This window comes from Carcharodon carcharias, chromosome 14 (assembly GCF_017639515.1).
Source record: "Carcharodon carcharias isolate sCarCar2 chromosome 14, sCarCar2.pri, whole genome shotgun sequence".
Taxonomy (NCBI): Eukaryota; Metazoa; Chordata; class Chondrichthyes; order Lamniformes; family Lamnidae; genus Carcharodon; species Carcharodon carcharias.
The window spans coordinates 142,536,817-142,557,600 of record NC_054480.1 but is presented as its reverse complement, the minus strand read 5'-3'; the positions used below and the strand labels follow the sequence as shown (position 1 = coordinate 142,557,600).

Sequence of the window (20,784 nt, the reverse complement as noted above, 5' to 3'; positions counted from 1 at the left end):
ACAAATGCAGCATCTATCATGAGACTAACCCTTCTTGGTCTGTTTGACTAAGCAATTTTATTAATAAATTTACTGTATTGTTGGGAGGGACATTTATATTTTTAAAAATCTTCCCCTTTCATGGTAGTTAGGGATGGGCAACCAACACTGGCCTTCCTGAGATGTGAGCATCGCTGGCAACAAACAAGAAAACCATTAAGAGAGATTTACAATACACCAAAATGGGAGTGACAACTTTGGCATGTCTGCTGTAGAATTACATTCAACAGGAGTATTTTGGTTTGATTTGGTTACCTGGAGGAAAATTGTAGCTGTACAATACCACAGCTTCTAAGTTGCATATTTATGAAGCTAGCTTCAAGCCTAGTTGTTTCCTCATGATAATCTATACTTAAAGTTTTCTGTTCCTCAAAAGTAGTTTTGGTAGTGCAGTTCTGTTACGTGCGCCAATGATTCCCATGTCAAATCATGTTATTATTCATTAGAAGTAATCAGTTGATTTTGGCAAAAAAATTGTTAAAATCCAATTCCATAACTAAGCAACTATATTTTTATCCACTTTTCTAGCCCTTTTTCCTCCCCTTTCCTGAAGGTGGCCAGTTAAGCTGTGGCACCGCATTAGAGTTCAGTAGTCTACCTTTACCTCATTCTTCATATACAAAGGCAAAATACTGTAGACGCTGGAAATCTAAAATATAAACAGAAAATCCTAGAAATACTCAGGTCAAGACCAGATAACATCTGTGGAGAGAAATGGGGATAACATTTCAGATTGGTGACCTTTTCATTGGAACTGTGATTTTCCATGAAGTCCAGAGTTAGAGCATTGGCAGACTACCATCGCCAGTTCCAGTTATGTGAGTCTTTACGGCTCAGTACCACACTAGGCGCACTTATCCACAAGCTTATTGTGAGCCTGCCTATACTTTTTAGCTGTTCTCACATGTCACCTTGCAACTGGCTTAAAGCTGCATTAGCCGAGGACTTTTTGTTAGTTGGATGCAGATGTTGCATAATGCGAGGAAACGGGGGGAAAAGTAGAGGGGTTTTTGTAGGTGTTACCAGCTTTGAATCTATTTAAAATGTTGATTTGGCTAGGGTAATAAAATTAGAGACCAATCATTTAGCAGGAGGAGAAATTTCTCCACTGAAAGGGTTGTAAATCTTTGGAATTCACTAACCCAGAGGGTGGTTGATGCTCTTTTGCTGAGTAGATACAAGGTTGAGATAGACATATTTTTGGTGCCTCAGGGAATCAAGGGATGCGGGGAATGGGTGGGAAGGTGGTGTTAAAGTGGAAAGTAAGGTGTGATCATATTGAATTGTGGAGCAGGCTCGAGCGACCTTATAGTCTACTTGTCTTTCTTTTGTTCTTAATTCTGAAGTACCTTAATACAGTAATATAAATGGATAGTTGCCAAGCCGTAGGTTCCTGTGCAGTAGGTTCAGGTGTAACTGTCCTAACCTGTTTATACTAACTATCTTCCAGCTGTAGTGCAAATTAAGCAGATTTCATTGTAAACACCTGATATCATGCAGCATAACCTCTGATTTTGGGATATTTTTGTATTGGGTAAGCCTGTGGAATTTGTGTCTAAACACCAACATGACATTTTTAAAACATTAAAAATTGGGTTAAAAGCAAAAAACTGCGGATGCTGGAAATCGAAAACAAAAGCAAAAATACCTGGAAAAACCCAGCAGGTCTGGCAGCATCTGTGGAAGGGAGCACAGTTAATGTTTCGAGTCCGCATGACTCTTGAACAGAACTAAGGAAAAATAGAAAAGGGTTGAAATATAAGCTGGTTTAAGGTGGGGGGTGGTGGTTGGGACAAGAGAGCTGGATAGAGGAGATAACCAAAAAATGTCACAGATAAAAGGACAAAGAGGTGTTGAAGGTGGTGATATTATCTGAAGAAATGTGCTAATTAAGGGTAGAAAGCAGGACAAGCAAGGTACAGATAGCCCTAGTGGGGGTGGGGTGAAGGAATCAAAAAAGGCTAAAAGGTAGAGATAAAACAATGGATGGAAATACATTTAAAAATAATGGAGATAGGTGGGAAAATAAATATATATATATAAATTATTGGGAAAAACAAAAAGGAGGTGGAAAAATCAGAAAGGGGGTGGGGATGGAGGAGAGAGTTCATGATCTAAAATTGTTGAACTCAATATTCAGTCCGAAAGGCTGTAAAGTGCCGAGTTGGAAGATGAGGTGCTGCTGTTCCTCCAGTTTGCATTGAGCTTCACTGGAATAATGCAGCAAGCCAAGGACAGACATGTGGGCGTGAGAGCAGGATGGAGTGTTGAAATGGCAAGCGACAGGGAGGTCTTGGTAATGCTTGCGGACAGAACGAAGGTGTTCTGCAAAGCGGTCACCCAGTCTGCGTTTGGTCTCTCCAATGTAGGAATTAAAATTCCTACATAGGGAATTAAAATTGGGATTTCCTAAATCTTTTCCAATTCATATCTTGGCACATATACCTTGCAAGAAAGCATGTGCACTGCAAACTTACTGGAAAATACAGATTTTAGCTTGAAGGTTTTGAGCTAATAGTTTTACATGGCATTTAGGATAGATAACACTCATTTTAATAACGCCATCAGAAGTTGAGCAAAGAAAATTCTTTACAAGGAGTAAAGTGAATAAACCTTGCAGGAAATGAACATTGGAAAAAGGTATGAATTGGGAGGCATAGATACCGAGTGAAGGAGCATAGAGCAACCTGGAGGAAGACGGATAGACCTGGCAGGGAAAAAATGTCACAGGTGGAGAGGGGCACTGAAAAGGCCAGGTAAATTGTTCAGCAGTGTATCCCTGGGATAGCAAATAGGCCACAAACTTTGGTGACTTAAGTTTTTTAGTTTTGGCAGGAAGGCTGGAAAACTATGGTACTTTTTAACATTGGAAAATTTGATCCACTAAAATTCAACTAAAAAAAAAACAATACGTAGCATTGTTCAGAATCCATACGTGTTTTGTTAGGGCAGGATAATTAATATATGGGATACATGGTGAGTTAATAGGAAGCAAACAGTAGTATCAAGCACAATGATGAATCATAAGCTTTGGGTTGTAGGATAGTTTACTGTGCCAAAATTACCATTCCCTGTTAATTGTCCTTTTTATACCATACATAGCTGTGGTATTAAATTTTAAAATTTCAGTTTTTACAACTGTTTTTAATAATATTGCAGAGGCACAGAGCTATGTGTGGTAATACCTGCGTAAGGTCAGGCGAAGCAGTCGTGGGACAGCCGTCTGGATGCCAGGGTTCAGTTTCTGTATGGCCACGGAACAGGGAGGATCAAGAGAAAACACTAAACTGGGACGAGGAATTTAAGGAAGGAGACCAAGTTGGAGAGGGAGAGGTAGGGCAGGAGAGACTTGAAAAGCAATCTAGTGGAAAAATGCTGGTGGGACTTATTTCTGGAAGGGGTGATGGGGAAAACTACTGAACTAAGGGAATAAATTTTTATCTACACCCTGTTTTCTCTCTCTCCACCACCTGTAACTATATAACTGCATTTATACTGAATTGTGGGAACTTTTGATGGCAAAATAATAAACTTCTGTTGATACACTTGTATAGAATGCACAGTGTAATGTTTTGCATAAATCTGTTAACTCTGCATTCTGTTAATCTGTGTTATGCTACATGAGATCACCCCATTAAAAGAGCATTCCATCCTGATTACAATCTAAACTGCTAGACATTTGAAAGTAGACTTTAAAAATTGTTTGGTAATTTCAGTATTTCAATTGTTCAGGGTTTTAATGGGAGATGGAGGTACTCCTTGATGAAGACAGCACTGGGGACAGGCAAGGTCTACATGGTGTCACACTTACTTATGCAAAGAATTGTTTAGTGAGCCATGTAGTACTTTGGGATATGTTGAAATGGACTTTAATGCCAAACCAGTAACAAGATGACAAGAAGAGGCCGTTCAACCCACCTCTCTTGTGTCCTAATGACATATAACCCTATTATAGATTCCAGCTGTGTTTTGAACATTAATATTCTTGACTGTAATGTTCGCCAGGAAGATTACAACAATATTATTAAATGCTATATTGAATGTAATAAGCCTTCCAAGGTACTTCCATGAGAGGAAATGAGTTGGAGGGTGTAAAATAGGTTTTGAGAATCTTTTCCAGATGGGCAAAACGAAAGCCAGGGGAAGGGACCTGGGGACAAAGTAGGTTCACAATCGCTGAATGCTCTGTAGGCAAGGATATGCACCAGAGACAAGAATCACACAATCAAAGCAAATAGACTGAGGGTGTAGCCACAGTATGTGCAAGGAAAGCATGGGATTTGTATATTATTCCAAACATTTACCACCTTCTGAGTACAAAAATTTCATACTGATATCTTTTTCAAGTTGCATTTTCAATAATTTAAACTTATGTCCCCTTGTCCTACTTTGGTTTAATTGCAAGTACCATTCTGGATTTACATATCATCTTTCTAACACCTATCATGTTATCTAGTATCTGGGGCCTATTCAACACTTAGTCCTGGCGTTAGTCATTTGCCTTTCCTTACTATAAACAAATTCCTGCCTCCACTATTGGCTGCTTTCTCTTGTCATTTTTTTACTATTTATTTATACTTCCCTTTGAGCTAGTCCTTGTGCTTAGCTGTTTCAGCTGTTGAGTCTAATACAGATGATTTATGCCTGGTTCTGTATCTTTCACATTCTAAAATTTAGTAGCCTTGAACCCACATCTGCCATTCATTTTCTTTACAGAAGTGTTGCCTGAACTCCTCTGCTTTGACCCCAGCATACCTTTTGCATGCTAACCATTGTCTAAATATATTTACAAAATTCTCTCAATTATAAAATGGGAACATAATAAATAAGAACAGGAGTAGATCATATGGTCCCTCAAGCCTGCTCTGCCATTCAATATAATCATGGCTGATCTTCTGCCTGAACTCTACTTTCCAGCCCATTCTCTATATCCCTAGATTCCTTTGATACCAATAATCTGTCTATCCAGCCTTGAATATATTCAAGGATGGGGCATGAACAGCCCTCTGAGAGTTCAAAAAATTCACAGTCGTGTGTGAAGGAATTTCTCCTCAGCTCAAAATTCCTTTAAACAATCTAAAATATTCTCTATATTACTTATGTATCTTTACAATGATTTATACATCTTAAAAGTATCTTCTACTTAATTTGTCAGCTGGCACACAAACTCAGGCCTTTTCTGCCTGAGATGAATTGGCTCCACTCCTGATCTGCCTTCTCAATTAATCCATCCTGCTCCAGTCAATAATTAGGAAGAGTTCTCCCTGCCCAGCCCATCACACCAACTCCCAAATTTTGTCCCTCTTCTGACTCATATTGGAGTGAGGGTCTGTGGCATTAGTACCTTCCTCCTGTGGCCATTCTTCAGATGCAAATTCAAACAGGAACCATTGGAAGACTATTCCAAAGTGTTGAAAGGGCAGTATCAGAGTTGTACCTGTCTCTACCCATATGTGGTAGTGTTTGTTTGATGAACAGGAGAATGTTCAGGATATTTTAGGGTTTGTTTGATGAACAGGAGAATGTTCAGGATATTTTAGGGTTTGTTCGATGAACAGGAGAATGTTCAGGATATTTTAAGACTAACTGAATCCATTATCCTGAATGAGATCAGCTAAATCAGCACAAACCAGAATTTGAATCTGAGATCTTTTTATGCCTGGTATGCTTTTGCTGATACAGGCGATGTTCTCTGTTCGAATGCATTAAAAAAAAAACTGGTAAATTCAATCTCTTCTTGAAATCACCAGTATTGAATACTCCTTTAAAGCTTGCGTGTCAAGAATACTCTTTTTTAAAATCCTCCTTTAACAGGTGAGTGGCTAACAGTCTTGTATGTTTTCAGCTTGTATTTAGCTAAGTTTTGACAATTTTGAAATGTACATAAACAGTATTTGAATGCAATACTGACTAACAGGAATAAGACTTCAGCTTTACTATTTAATGAGTTATTGTTGATGAATCAGTCTGTGTTTTGATTCTTAGGCCTTTTTTTTTTTGTAGTCTGTTTTCTAAGTAGGAAACCTCTTAGCCCACTGATATTTATTCAGGAACTGGCAAATATGTGTTTTATAACTAAAATTAAATTTTGTTTGCTTCAAGGTAGCATTTCTTTTGGCTGTAGGTTGTGTGCCGCTCCTCAGTCATCATAATGTGATGCTCTCAGTTGTGGTGAAGTGCCTACTGTGATTCAGTCACACTTGGCACTAAAAGAAAATGGCTGGGAAGACTACTACTGCTTCCAATGAATTTTCCTGGAAGTTTGAAAGGATTATGTTAGGAATTATTTGTACTAATACAGCATGTTTACAGAAGTTATTGCTGTACAGTTAATGTATGCATTGTAGAGTAGCCTTAGCCTATAGTTTGATTTAATTAGTCAGTACTGTTTTTTTCTGATCATAAAGCATATCATCACTACAGAATTTCAAATCAACAGTAACTTTTTAAAAAAAAAAGCTTTCATGTTAACTTATCCAAGATCATCATGCAAATGGTTTGTATGCAGGTCAATTTTTCCTGTTAACAGTCCCAATTATTCCTTCCCAAGTTTTCACCTTATTGACAAGTGCAAAGCCATATTCAGTTACAAAGTAAACTGTTAGTTGCTTTAAGCTGACATTATTTTAAGTTTGATTCCAAGCAGTCAACATTCATGAGCCATTTTCCAGCTTCTACGTTGTTTTAATCTGGCTTCCTTATCTCACAGTAGACTTGTGGAGCTAGTATAAAGTAGGTCTGTGTTCAGATAAAAGAGTCAGATTTAGCAGTGCAGTGATTTGAAGGGGATACCGTGTATGGCAATCTAAAGCAAAGTCATGGGAGTTTCTACTTCTAGTGACATGTCTACCCCTTCAGGTGCTGTTAGTGAGCCAGGTTAAGCGATCAGTGATCACCTGTGCCCTGAAGTATTGTCAGGCATTCAGTCCCAAGTGACACTATTCCAATCTTCAATCTTCGAGCCAGTTAGATCTGAAAGATTCTGTAAATCAATGTGTGCATGATACTTGCAAGCAGCATGTTGAGCACCATAAAATGTTTGTTGTTGTTATTCTACACATTACTGAATGACAACATTTAAAACTGCAACTGCATCATTTTCTTCTCCGCCGATGCTGCCAGACCTGCTGAGTTTTTCCAGGTAATTCTGTTTTTGTCATGATAAATCTACCTGTTGGAGCAGCAGGGCTTCAGCAGAAAATCTTCAACTCTCTGCAACTCAGTGGTGAGTGGGGAATGAACTTGAGATATATAAATGCATATTCACACACCTGGCTTCCAGTTAACACCAGCTGTTGTTCTAAGCCCATGAACCAGACTTCTGCCTTCAGAGCAGTGCAGGGACTACTCAAAATATATAGTGATGTGTTGGCTTCCTTGATGATCTAGCTGTCCAAGTTCGTGCCACGTACCAGGCTTACTGGTATCAACTGCTTAATTTGTGTCCTGGTACCTTCTCCGTTCTGCTTGTGAGGAACAAAATTGCAGCTAAAAAAACTGGAAGGAGGCTTAGATTGGTTGGCCATACGTTAACCTTCATGTTATACCATCAGTCCTTATGAATTACCTTGCCTACAATTCTGTCTACTTGATTTGGATTTGAGGATGAGGTGCCTGGGCTGACAGATTGCTGAAATGGACCATTAGGAAGTGTCTTCAATCTTAAAAAATTTAACATCTTCACCTTGATTGTGTTGGCTAAAACTAACGATGTACTTCACTGAAAAGACACTAGACCATATCAGCAAGAAAAGGAGAAAATAGGAAACCTGTTCCAAAATAATTCTACCCCTGGCTTGTATTGAGTTAGGGGATGTGGGAACATTGCAATTAGCTTCTGGTCAAGTGGGGTAAATACCAATCTTGATATCCACTCCTGATCATTTTCTTCTGTTGGATACTGAGAATGGGAATGGACTTAACCATCATGCATCTAAGATTGAATAGCCTGCCTGCCAGCACTTGTTGCCCATGGGAAAATGGCAAATTGGGCAAGGTACTGGAAGGCTGCCCAGGGAATGGTCACATGATGCAATCCTCTTAGAAGGAAGGGGAGGGGCAAATGGGGGTGTGGGACGCAATTTTATCTAACCCCTTTGCTGGTTCTCTTTTTTCCTTCTGCCCCTTTCACAAAAAGAAAAACATTACTTTTTGGAGATACTACTCCAGTAGATACAAGTCAACTTTTGCACACTACATACTAAATAGCTGAATTTGAAGTGTGGTGCCACAAGCTGTAACCCATTTGTGCCTTCAGATGAGGCCCCAGAGTCATTAAGCTTTTTCCTATATTGGTTAGTATAAGTGTTATAGTGACGGAAGATGAACTGATACCTATGTGTACCATTTTTAGTTGAGCTAAAAGTGATATTAGCATTATTTTACAGCTATATAGAGCAATGCCACAACATTTACATTAATACAAACCTTTGTTCTTTCAATAGGGATATGCGAACAAGATGGACAGGTAAAGACCTTCTGGTCCATCCAGCCTGACCCACGTGATTGCGATACCTTGTGTATCACAGTATAAACACTCTCTATCCCACCCAAAGCCTTATGGTCTCCTGGGGGAGGTGAAAAACCAGATTAAGAACTCAGATCAATTTGGGGGGAAAATTCTGGGTGATTCCTCTCTGGCCCCTCTAGAAGATCACTTTGCCTCTGAAGAGGTGATGTCTGCCCCAACCAGAAAAGAGTTTGCTTAAAGGAATTCAACCAATCGGTCACTGTGCAAGACCGCAGCCTGTTCCAGAAGTTCACTGTTATCTGGGAAAAAGAATCATCTCCGAACATCTTACTCAGATCAGGCGTGGCAAAACCTAAAATTGTGCTACCCCTCCCTAGCCTATTTAAATGGAACAAACTGTCAACAGGAACACATTCTGTTCCCTTCTTTATCTAATAATATAAACGGGGCTTTGAGACCAAGCCTGGAGTACTGTGTACAGTCTCAGTACTTAAAAAAGAATACTTGTCTTAGAGCTGGTACATTAAAAGTTCACTAGATTCATTCTTGGGATGAGAGGGGCTGCTCTCTGAGTAGATTGGCTCTACTGGCTCTGGAGTTTAGAAGAATGAGATGTGACTTCATTGAAACATGTAAGATTTTGAGAGGGCTGAACTGGATAGATGCTGTTCCTTCTAACTTGAGAGTTTAGATCTAGGGAGTATAGTCTCAAGATAATGGATCGATCGTTTAGGTCTGAGATGAGGAGAAATTTCTTCGCTTGTTTGGTTGCAAATCTTTGGAATTCTCTTCCTCTGTACGTGCATAGTCGTTAAGTATATTCCAGGCTATGATAGAGTTCTAAAAATAAATTGAAGGGAACCAAGGGATATGGGTGTCAGGCAAGAAAGTGGAGATAAGATTGAGGATCAGCCATGATCTTGCTGAATGGTGGAGCAGGTTTGAGAGACTATATGGCCCACTCCTATTGCTTTTAAACATCAACCTATGCTTCTTTAAAATGTAGATTCCCAATTACTTTAGCATATGTTGATAACTTAAGATTCTTTATACTGAGATTAGTCCACTGGCCCTCCTTTGCACTCTTCAAAGCCATAACACGCACTGTATGAAGATCTAACAGTGTTTCAATTGAGGCCTGACTAATTCTACCTGTTATACAAGGTCAAATAGTATATCATGAAAATGGCAAATGATGGAAATACCCACGTCAAGCAGTGTCTGTGATTAGAGAAAGAGTTAATTTCTCAGGTCAAGACTTTATCAGAACTGTAGCCTATAGTTACCCATGTCCATCTTGTCACCTTTTTCAAAGATGGGGACTACATTAGTTTCCTTCCAGCACATGGGAAGCATCTCAATGTGCAGCAAGCTGTTAAAATCATGGGCTAGGGGCTTGTACAACTCATGTCCAATCTCCCTGGGACCCCCCTGGCAGATATCATCGACCTAGCTGCTCTTTGTATTTTCACTTTCCTCATTGTCTAAAACACTGTGTTCTTCATCTAATTTAATAGTACTAGCATCACTCAATTCTAATAGTGAAGCATCATTTTTAAGAACAAATCTATTAGTCCTACTATACCCAGTGAGTCCTTTGAAGGATGCTCAAGGACAGGTTACGATTACTGATGGCCTTTGATTGTTCTCTGACACATCACATAACAGAAAAGACTTTTTCCATTGCTTTCACAATTCCCTGTGATCCTCTTTTCCATAGCTTTTTAGCTAATCTAATAGCCTTTGTTTTTAGCTGTTCCTTATACTAAACTGAGTATTAGAGACCATTAATTTGCAGAAACATTTTTTTGTTACCTCTTAATGTTTATTTGCAACCAGCTTAAACCACAAAAGTAACGGGCATGAGAAAATTCAAAGGGAAAGCTTATTAATGAAGGAAATCAGCTTATCCTAGAACTCCCTACATAATGAGAGCAATAAACTTCATCGGTCTTAATTTAGTCTAGTTTATTTCTACTGCACTTGAAAACACATGAAATTAAATAACTAACTTGTTAAAATATTTAATAAGAATATTTATCAGTTGAATTGAGGTTTTGTTTTTTTTTAAATGTTACACTTAGTTTCTGGGGTTGGAAGGTGCACTAAGAGCAAATTTTGATGCCTAGAAATGTTTTGCACTTTTTAAACTGTTTATTTGCAGGAGGAAAATGGATGCTTGATTCTGAATTGTGCAAGACTAATACACCTGTTTGTTCCTCAGGCAAGACTCTTTGATGAACCACAACTTGCCAGCTTATGCCTGGAAAATATTGATAAAAATACTTCAGATGCAATCAATGCAGAAGGTTTTACAGATATTGATTTAGGTAAGTGTATTCATCCAACTGAAAGGAAAAATGTTAGATTTTTTTCACAAATCTGGGGCTTTTTGCACATAATGAAGGTTGACATTGCTGAGATGTGTTGGGAAATGGGAAAAGTTGACTTTGTTTTGGATTTTATATGTTTGTTAATTCTGCTAATTCAAAATGTGTATGACATAAGTTTGTGCCACAACATTTATTTTTTTTTTTAAAAACCTCAGCCTTGGTTTGATTGAAAACATTGGTTTTCAAAAAGTTTAAGATAATTATATTGTATTTGAAAGATTCGGATTCACAAGTCAGACTCCAAATTTAGAGTAATGCAGTTTAACAAGGCAAAAAAAAACTCGGGACTGAGATGACAACTTAGGCTTTGAGAATGAAGCTTGTGTAGTTTTGTCGATTTCTTTTTAACCTTAAGATGTGCTGCTAAATTTATAGCTGGCTCAAAATTTACTTTTTTTTTAAAAACAAAAATAAAAATACCTGGAAAAACTCAGGTCTGATAGCATCTGGGGGTGGGGTGGGGGGAAGGTATCGAAATAGGCTAAAAGGTAAAGATAAAACAATGGATGGAAGTACATTTAAAAATAATGGAAATAGGTGGGAAAACAAAAATCTATATAAATTATTGGAAAAAAGGGTGATCGGAAGGGAGATTGTTTTCCCCCCCCACCCCCCTTAAACCAGTTTATAAACCAGCCACAGTATAAATCCAAAATCCATTTAAAAGAAAAGTGAAAGCATATGCGATTAAACCAACTCTTAATCCTATATACGCCTGAGATATCGTGCAGTCCTCTCTTTGAGGATGATCCCTTGCTTACGATTCCACAACCCAGCCAACGTTTTTAATCAATTGTCTTAGAGTTTTAAACTTCTCTCTATCCTTATTAGTCATTGAGGCTACATTTGCTGCCATCTGAACAATGAGGAACACAGGAGACAATAACTTCATCCAAGGTGTTGTTTCTCCTGCATTGTACACATTTTGCTACCATGAATGAGTTCCCATGAAATAACTCTCTTGATATGTTTTTTGTAATTATTCTAGCAAGTTTTAAGTAATCTGTTTTCTTTTTTACTTACTTTATAAACCACTTAACTATACATAATCCATTTTGGCTGAAATTTACAGCCAGCCATAAGGCTTCTGACTAGAGAGTAACTGAGGTAACATTGCAGACCCTAACGGGCACCAATATTTTATCCCCATATTTAGTCATTCTTGTTTTTCTTTTTGTTAGTGTAATACAAAAGGTTAATCACCAAACCATATAAATGGTGTATAATGTATATCTTCCTTACTTTGAACATTAATTCTCATCAAGTTCCATCGATCGACCTGCATAACGCAGAATGAAACCACATACTGATAATGAACTTCACAGTGCGTCACAGCCACGTAGGCAAGTACTACTTTTCCTGAACTGTGTATGAAGCGTCTGGTGCAATTCAGAGCCCTTCTTTTCCCCTCACCAGCATCTTCAAAAACATTACAAATTCCTGTGTGTATCTTCCTCCATTAAGCATATGATTCCATTTTATTGGTATCTGATGATAAACTGATATAGTCTTTAGTTTCCCATTATCACAGGAATAATAGCTAAATGATATTACTTTGCTTGCAAGGCTTGGTGGCCTAATGCATCAATCCAAAATCTTCCTGCCTATGGTTTTCATTTAATATAAAATTATAAATCCAATTGTTTATAATACTGAAATTAGACTCAAAATCGGGTTAAATAAGATAACACTCCATGTATAATCGCTTTTGAGATTAGTTCGTAATAGTATTTTATATTCCATTAATTACTTGTGTATTGATTTATCAATTGCCCACATTCTTGTCAGTTTGCCAGATTCTCTTCCAAATTGCTCTTAGTAGAATTTTGTGCTATTTCTCATAGCAATGAATGGTTTAAAATTAGTTTAAAACACCCAACTTTATAAGATACTAAAAAATCATAAGAGGGGAATTCAACAGATTGAGAAAAACCCAAATCTCAAATTACTGTAGGTCCATTATTTTGATTCTTCTTGTCTTAGACATTTAATTGTTACATCCTGGTCCAATTTAGTTTAGTTATCTTTGTGATTTTGCCTTGTTTTCTATTGAGAGTCTGAAGTTCAAACAATTACTACAATTGATGAATGTTAATTTATTCCTCTTCATGTTGTGTGAAAGATATAAGGTGGGTGATTCTACTAGATAAATATCAACCCACCTGGAACCACTAGTTGTCATTAGCAATAGAAGTATTTAGGTACTTTGGTATCTGCTTCCTCGGAACAGCAAGAAATATCTGCACTAATGATCTCAATCTAAAAATTAATAACTCTCCATTTGTTATCAATCAAATTTTTGAAGAGTAGGCAGTACCTTTAAAATGAATGGTTTGTTTTAACACATCAGACTTTGAGGTAACATGTATTAGTAGTATTGCATCAATCCCATGGCCACTTATAAAGCACAAACAGATTTTAATACAAAGATACCCTCCTTTTTGTCCTGCACTTGAATTTAATATTTTTACATTTTTGCAGCTATTATCAATTTTGATCATTTGGTGCAAATAAATTGGTTGCTCTTTCAGTGCTGAGGTAAAGTGCTGGTGACAGGATCTCTGTAAAACTTATGTTTATGTGCTTTGGATTCCTGCATACATTGCTTGTGGATTTAGCTAGTCATACATAATCTGCTGGCCTTCTACTGCAGTATCACCTTTGCTCTGGTTTACTTTGAATGGCTAGACAAGATGGCAGTTGTCCAGGTGGATTTTCACAGATTTGTCAGAGCTGTCTACTGACATTCTTCTGATAAATTAAACTTCTGGTCTTGGACACCAGTTTCTGGATGTTTGACTTGCACTACAGTTACTTTATCTATTGGCATCCGCCTTTAACTGAGGCTTTTTGGACATTTTTTTTGAAGTGGTGTACTTTTTACTAAGAAATACTTCTCATTTTGTTACCTTTAGATTGCTGGCTTTAATGTTGTCTCCGTTTCAGATACGCTAATGGCAGTGCTAGAACGAGATACTCTTGGGATTCGGGAAATTCGGTTATTTAATGCTGTGGTTCGCTGGGCAGAAGCAGAATGTCAACGACAGCAGCTTCAACTCACTCCTGAAAACAAACGTAAAGTTTTAGGGAAAGCGTTGTCACTGATCCGGTTTCCACTAATGACCATCGAGGAGTTTGCAGCAGGTGACTCTGAATATGACAAGTTATGACTTAATTTAAAAGCATTAATTGAACTTGAAATATTTTATGATGTATTTCTGGCTGAGATTAATATAGCTTGACAACAAACAGTAAAACCTTTTATAATTTAATTTAATAATGGGGAATTCAGAGGTCCATGGTGTCATGTTCCATCTAGACAGTGAACAACAGTATAGAACAAAATTGGGTATATTCAGATAATATCAAATTATTGAAAAGATGTTATCTTTTTACCTTTATACATTAATTGGACCAAAGCTTGTAATGATGCATTATGTTGGTTTATCTCTAATAAGAGCCTCTTGTGTAAATCGTGCTCTTATATTGGTTTCCAAGAACTAACTGCTCCATCCAACCAGTCCTATTTATATGTTCAAAGCCTGCAACAGATGTGAAACCCCTAAAAATAAACTTGAAGTATCGGGCTGGATTTTCAGAGTCAGGAAGGCCACGGACCTTTAAAAATGTGCAGGACCCAGATGCAGAAATCCTGCCCTTATTTTCAACAGATTCCCCCTTTTGCCAGTGGTGGGAGGAGAGGTGTGGCGGGGTTCATACAGTTGGGAAACCTGAACTCAGCAGGGCCATTTAAATTTAGTGCTGACTTCAAACAGACCCCATTTTGGATGTTCCAGGGGCCTTAACCCATAGTGTGGGGGTGACAAATTGATGGAGTAGATGTAATGCCCTAGAAGGGTGAATAAGGTCTTTTTTTAAGTGCCATAATCTAAAGTTTAAGTATGCCACTCTTTAAACTTTTAAAAAAGGGTCTTAAATTATCGGAGTTAAGAAAAACAATGCTAGACAGCTTTGATTGAGAGGCCATCTGGTGTAGGTTAGTTTAAAATAACATCTGGGGATTCAATTTCCAATAGAGTTTTTTGTTGACATTTCCCAAGAGGAGGAGTTAGGACATTGAATACTTGGCTTGTTTTCAAGAGCTACAATTATCTCAGGGTGGTGGGTGGGTTCCGAGTTCACAGCTTGACAGTTTAGTGCTTGATGTGGGGTCTAATAGAAGTTTGTTTTTATGAGATTGAAAACTTAGAGTGGGTTTCATGAATGGGTGTTCTTTTCACTATCAAGGAGAGCGGTATTAGATTGTTAGTTTAGTTTACTTTTTTATATTTCTACATAGTTCCAGAGGTCTAGATACTGGTGAATGGCTATGGAGTTGACATGTGTATGGTGGTGTGGGTGTGAAGGATGAGGACTAGAGGGTCTAACAGTTTCTAAAACATTGGGCTAAAGTCCCAGGGAACAGAAGTGGGCCTTCTAACCGGCTTGCCTTGGCACTCGCCCACCCCTGTGGCCGCCTAGGATCTGCTTACAGGGTTAGTGGTCCTGACTTTTCACACCTCCCCGGTGTGAAAATTGGGTCTAACAGGCCCTTAAATTCGAGGCAAGTCTACCAAGACGTGAAATTTCCTGACTTGAGCTACCTGCCCCCATAGCAAAAGCCTGGTTCATAGTCTTTGTGATACTTGGAATCACAAAGCAGTGGCTTGTAAAGAAGAGCAACTGAGTTGATCCTGTATTCACCCAAGTGCAATTGAGGGTGAGCTACTAAAATTCTTTATATAAGAAATAGGAGTAAGCCATTCAGCCCTTTGAGCCTACTCTGCCATTTAATAGGATCATAGTTGATCTACCTCAGTTTCACTTTCCTGCCCTATCCTCATTCTTTGATTGTGTGATGCCTCACTTTGGTGATTTTTGTCACTAACTTTCACAAACACAAACTTGTCTTTTGTCAGCCAATTACATAACATTATGGACTGTGAAATCAGAGACTTGGAGTGCCCTATTGAGTAAAAGGAGTTTGCATGAGTGCAAGTGGGTTCAGAGGAGAGAGAAGCTATTGTATGGGTTCCTCATTATAGTTAATTGCCTCCATGCAAGTTCATTTTTCTCTTGTGCTTTACAAGGTAATCCTAAAAGGAAGTTCATACGGTGAATTTCTTTAGTCACTGCTGTCATCAGTTGGACAGCCCTGAAGAGAGTAGAAAAACCTTTTTATTAATGGGGATGGGAAGGACAAAAGGAAAGTTTTTTTTTATTATGGGTGCCAATAAATTGAAAGGCTGCTTACAATTCTCACCTTCAGTTTGTGACAAAGTGTTCCATGTATTGTTCGGAACAGGCTCTGGTAAATTCCAGTTGTCATTTCAAAAGTTGCCTGTCTCAATGCAGCACCACTTACTTCTCCACCAACCCCAATTTTCTCTCCTCACTTGATAATAGCTGCATCCTTTGATACTGTGCTAAAATACCCATTCCTGATATAAATATAGACTGAATGTACAAATGAGCTACTTGATTATGAAGATCACAGTGGGGCCGGATCCTGTTGTCACATGGCTTCCACTTCCATATGTTATAGGAGGTCATGATATCACAGGTTTTTTTTCCCTCCCCTTAGCATAGGGATACTGAAACCAATTGTCAGTCCCCTAATACCATTGTGGCTAAGATTAGTTTCTTGATCTTTCTGTATCAATACTAAATAGAAAATTAGTTCTGCTGATGACTAATTTCTAAACTCTGTTTGAACAGTATCAAGCATAAACTGTTTCCCTCCAACAGGACCTGCACAGTCAGGGATTCTAACAGACCGAGAAGTTGTTAGTCTCTTCCTACATTTTACAGTCAATCCGAAGCCTCGAGTAGAATTTATAGACAGACCCCGCTGTTGCCTGAGGGGCAAAGAGTGTAGCATCAATCGTTTCCAACAGGTGGAAAGCCGCTGGGGCTACAGTGGTACAAGTGACCGAATAAGGTAAAATGTTTCTGTACAGATGTGCACCCCTGAGGGTTCAGTGGTGACTGGAATCTGTGGTTTGATGCTAAAAATTATGGTCCAGAATGCCCCACCCCATGTGTTTGATCCTCCTCCATCTGTGAGAGTTAGCTATGTAAACTGAGATCGTGATTGGCGCATAAGAATTAGCCTATGTTTGCTGTGGACCTGTTAATCATCCAGCATTCCTGCTCCAGATTGCTACCTAATGACCCCTAATAGAAGATTAACTATAAGATCCACCTTTCATGCCACCTCTCCCCCCGCCACACGAAGTTCAAATAAGCTGCTAATGGTGTCTCACTTTCAATGAAGAAGGGCTGCCAGTGCCATGGAACCACATCCATCAGCAGTTGTTGCTGTTTTCAACAAAGAAGAAAACAGTCTGAGGAAATATGAGCAAAAGGCCTCTTTTCAGAAACCAGTTCTTAATGATATAAATCCTTTTAGACATGTGTAACTAAGCTTGGAAATTCAGTGTTCCCAGCTAGCCAGTAAATTAAGATAATTGGCAAAAATTCTAGAGGAATTTTAAAATATATGTAGCAAGTTGTTACACTCTGGAATGTACCACCTGAAAGGATGGAGGAAACTGATTTCATAACTTTCAAAAGGGAATTGGATATATACTTGAAATGTGAAATTTGCAGGATTATGGAGAAAAGACTAATTGGATTGCTGTTTCAAAGCCATGATGGGCAAAATGGCCACCTTCTGTGCTGTTTGATTCTAATGCAGTTGTAGTATAAACTCTTTGCATATCACTATCCTGTTAAAACTAGGGTATCCAAACTTAATAGGCCGTCAGTTGCCTTAGCTGGAGGAACCCCACAGGCCATATGTAAACAATTGCAATATCAAACAAACACTGACTTCAAGGAATAAGTATGTCATATCGGTCCGGTTAAATATTCATTTATGTACTAGAAGTCTCTTTTCCACTTGAAGTGTGGAAAGGCCTGCTATCTCATTGGTGGATTTAGGTCCCAAATCCACCAATTGCCTTTCCACAAATCCAATAAGAGCATTTTCTAATCCTGTAGCCTTGCACCATTTGAAAAGAAACTGAGCAGTTGAAGAGTAGCTTAAATTAAGCTAAAGCATGGTCGGGAAAAAGCAGCATTAGGACAAAGACACTACAGGCTGGATTGCTAGAATATACTGAGTGCTGCAGTTAGGACACTCTAGCGTTAAAGTGTAATTTGCAAATCATTCGTGGAACACATTATAATAGTTGCAGTTTAAGTTGTAAAGTGTGGGCAGGAAATAGGTGTGGTTTGGGAATTGACTGGTCAGTTTTGTTCTGATTGGGAGAGGAGATATATTGAACTGTTCTAATGTCTCTTGTATGCTTTTAATTCCACAGGTTTACAGTGAATAGGAGGATATTTGTGGTTGGGTTTGGCTTGTATGGATCAATACATGGGCCCACAGACTATCAAGTGAATATACAGGTAAAAAATATTTGGATTTATGGAACCATAAAAAAGTTACAGTGCAGAAAGAGGCCATTCAGCCCATTGTGTCTGCCCCATCAAAAAAGACCCCCCCCCTCAATATCCTCCCGTTTATTGAGTATTCCCTTGCTTTGTTTGCCCTCCCCAAATGCATTACCTCACACTTTATTCCGGATTGAGTTTCGTCTGCCACTTTTTCACCCGCTCAACCAAACCATTGATAGCATCCTGGAGATAACAGCTATCGTCTTCACTGTCGATTACACGGCCATTTTTAATGTCTTCTGTAAATTTCCCAATCATGCCTCCCACGTTTGAGTCCAAATCATTAATATGTACAATAAACAGCGAGGGCCTCACTGAGCAGTGTGGAACACCACTGGAAACTACTTTCCATTCGCAAAAACATCCATTGACCATTACTTTTCGAAGTGTCTTTGACGACCTAGGCATGTCCTAAAGGATTTTACAGCCAGTTATATACTTTTATGAAGTGTAATCGTTGTTGTCAGGTAGGGAACATAGTTAGTTTGCTCATGAAAGGGTCTCTGAAATGAATATTAAATTGAACACGTAATGTTGGCTGAGGGATAAATATTGTCTAGGATTCTGGGGAGAGCTCCCCTTATTCCAACATAATGCAATGTAAGCTGCTATGACCACCTGAGAGGGCATTTGAGGCTTCATTTTAACACTTCATCCAAAGGATGGCATCTCAATGGTGCAGTGGTCCCCCAGCAATGCACCAAGGGTTTGGCTGGATTAAATGTTCCGGAGTTGGACCTGAACCCACAACTTTCTGACTCTTGATGCGAGAGTGTTACAAACTGAGCAGCAGCTGAAACTGTAACATGATGCTATGTAATTATTGCCAATGTTAACATAACTTGCTAATGTGCAAACAAATTTGTGACAAATCAGCAATGAACATAATTTATTAATAGATGAGTTCAGAAATTAGTGAAAAGTGAGAGGATACTAGGAGAGGGAGAATTTGAGTGCTGGAGTAAATGGAATTAAGTGGGAAGGGCAACTAATTGCATTCTTATTGAAGAATTTAAAACCTTTTTTAATGCAAAAGGAAAGCTTGCTCTTTCATTTTAGTATGTTTAAAATGATTTTCTTTAATTTCTAAAATGAATGTAATATAAAGTAAAATTAAAGATTTCTACCAGATCATCAAACTATCTCGAAAAAAAGCCTTGAAGTTTGAGATGTACCAAATGTTTTTTTTAATTGTGATGGAATGTGGGGCTGGCAAAGCTACAATTATTGCCCATCCCAAGGTTTCTTGAGCAGGTGGTAATGTGCTTTCTCCTTGAACTCATGCAGTCCTTCTGGCGATGATACTCAAAATTGGATTAGGTAGGGATTTCCAGGATTTGATTTAACAATGAACAGCAGTAAATATACTGATCAGGATGGATGTGTGACTGAGAGAAATGTGGAAGTGATCAGATTCCCACAGTGTTGCAGCTCTTGTTCCTCTTTGTGATAAAATTCATGGCCCTGGGTGACACTATCTGAGTGAGTTTGGCAAGTTGCTAAAGTATTATGTGGAGATGCATCTTATTTTTTACTAAGATTAGTGAAAGGTTAGCATGAGTACAAAACAATACTCAACAGCAACATTTTATTTTACCAACATTGACAAAGAGAAAGCTCTCTCGTAATCTCTTAATGTCAGGTTGGTCTGCTTCAATATTCAGAAACTTATTTTGGAGATTAGAGTTTATTTGAAGATGAAAACATGTGCCTTTCTCTCTCTCTTTTTCTCCCCTCTCTCTCTCTTTCTCTCCCCTCTCTCTCTCTCTCTTTCTCTCCCCTCTCTCTCTCTCTCTCTCTTTCTCTCCCCTCTCTCTCTCTCTTTCTCTCCCCTCTCTCTCTCTCTTAGTGTCACATGTCTCTCTCTCTTTCTATACACTCTCTCTCTCTCTTTCTCTCCCCTCTCTCTCTCTCTCTCTCTCTTTCTCTCCCCTCTCTCTCTCTCTCTCTTTCTCTCCCCCTCTCTCCTTCTCTTTCTCTCCCCCTCTCTCCTTCTCTTTCTCTCCCCCTCTCTCCTTCTCTTTCTCTCCCCCTCTCTCCCTTTCTTTCCCCCTCTCTCCCTTTCTTTCCCCCTCTCTCCCTTTCTTTCCCCCTCTCTCCCTTTCTTTCCCCCTCTCTCCCTTTCTTTCCCCCTCTCTCCCTTTCTTTCCCCTCCCTCTCCTTTCTTTCCCCCTCTCTCCCTTTCTTTCCCCCTCTCTCCGTTTCTTTCCCCCTCTCTCCCTTTCTTTCCCCTCTCTCCCTTTCTTTCCCCCTCTCTCCCTTTCTTTCCCCCTCTCTCCCTTTCTTTCCCCCTCTCCTCCCTTTCTTTCCCCCTCTCTCCCTTTCTTTCCCCCTCTCTCCCTTTCTTTCCCCCTCTCTCCCTTTCTTTCCCCCTCTCTCCCTTTCTTTCCCCTCTCTCCCTTTCTTTCCCCCTCTCTC

The 20,784-nt window shown here is 38.9% G+C and overlaps 1 protein-coding gene across 4 annotated transcripts in view; it reads left to right on the top strand.

Moving 5' to 3' along the window:
• Positions 1-20,784, top strand: part of LOC121286800 (BTB/POZ domain-containing protein 2) — a 36,217-nt gene that overhangs the window by 7,596 nt on the left and 7,837 nt on the right. For 2 of the 4 annotated variants that reach the window (XM_041203846.1, XM_041203845.1), the window contains exons 3-7: positions 3,199-3,372; positions 10,734-10,839; positions 13,849-14,046; positions 16,651-16,843; positions 18,231-18,318. In XM_041203846.1, the coding sequence (XP_041059780.1) occupies positions 3,199-3,372; positions 10,734-10,839; positions 13,849-14,046; positions 16,651-16,843; positions 18,231-18,318 (759 nt within the window). The remainder of the gene's footprint in view (positions 1-3,198; positions 3,373-10,733; positions 10,840-13,848; positions 14,047-16,650; positions 16,844-18,230; positions 18,319-20,784) is intronic. The other 2 variants (XM_041203848.1, XM_041203847.1) reach the window with 1 other exon arrangement.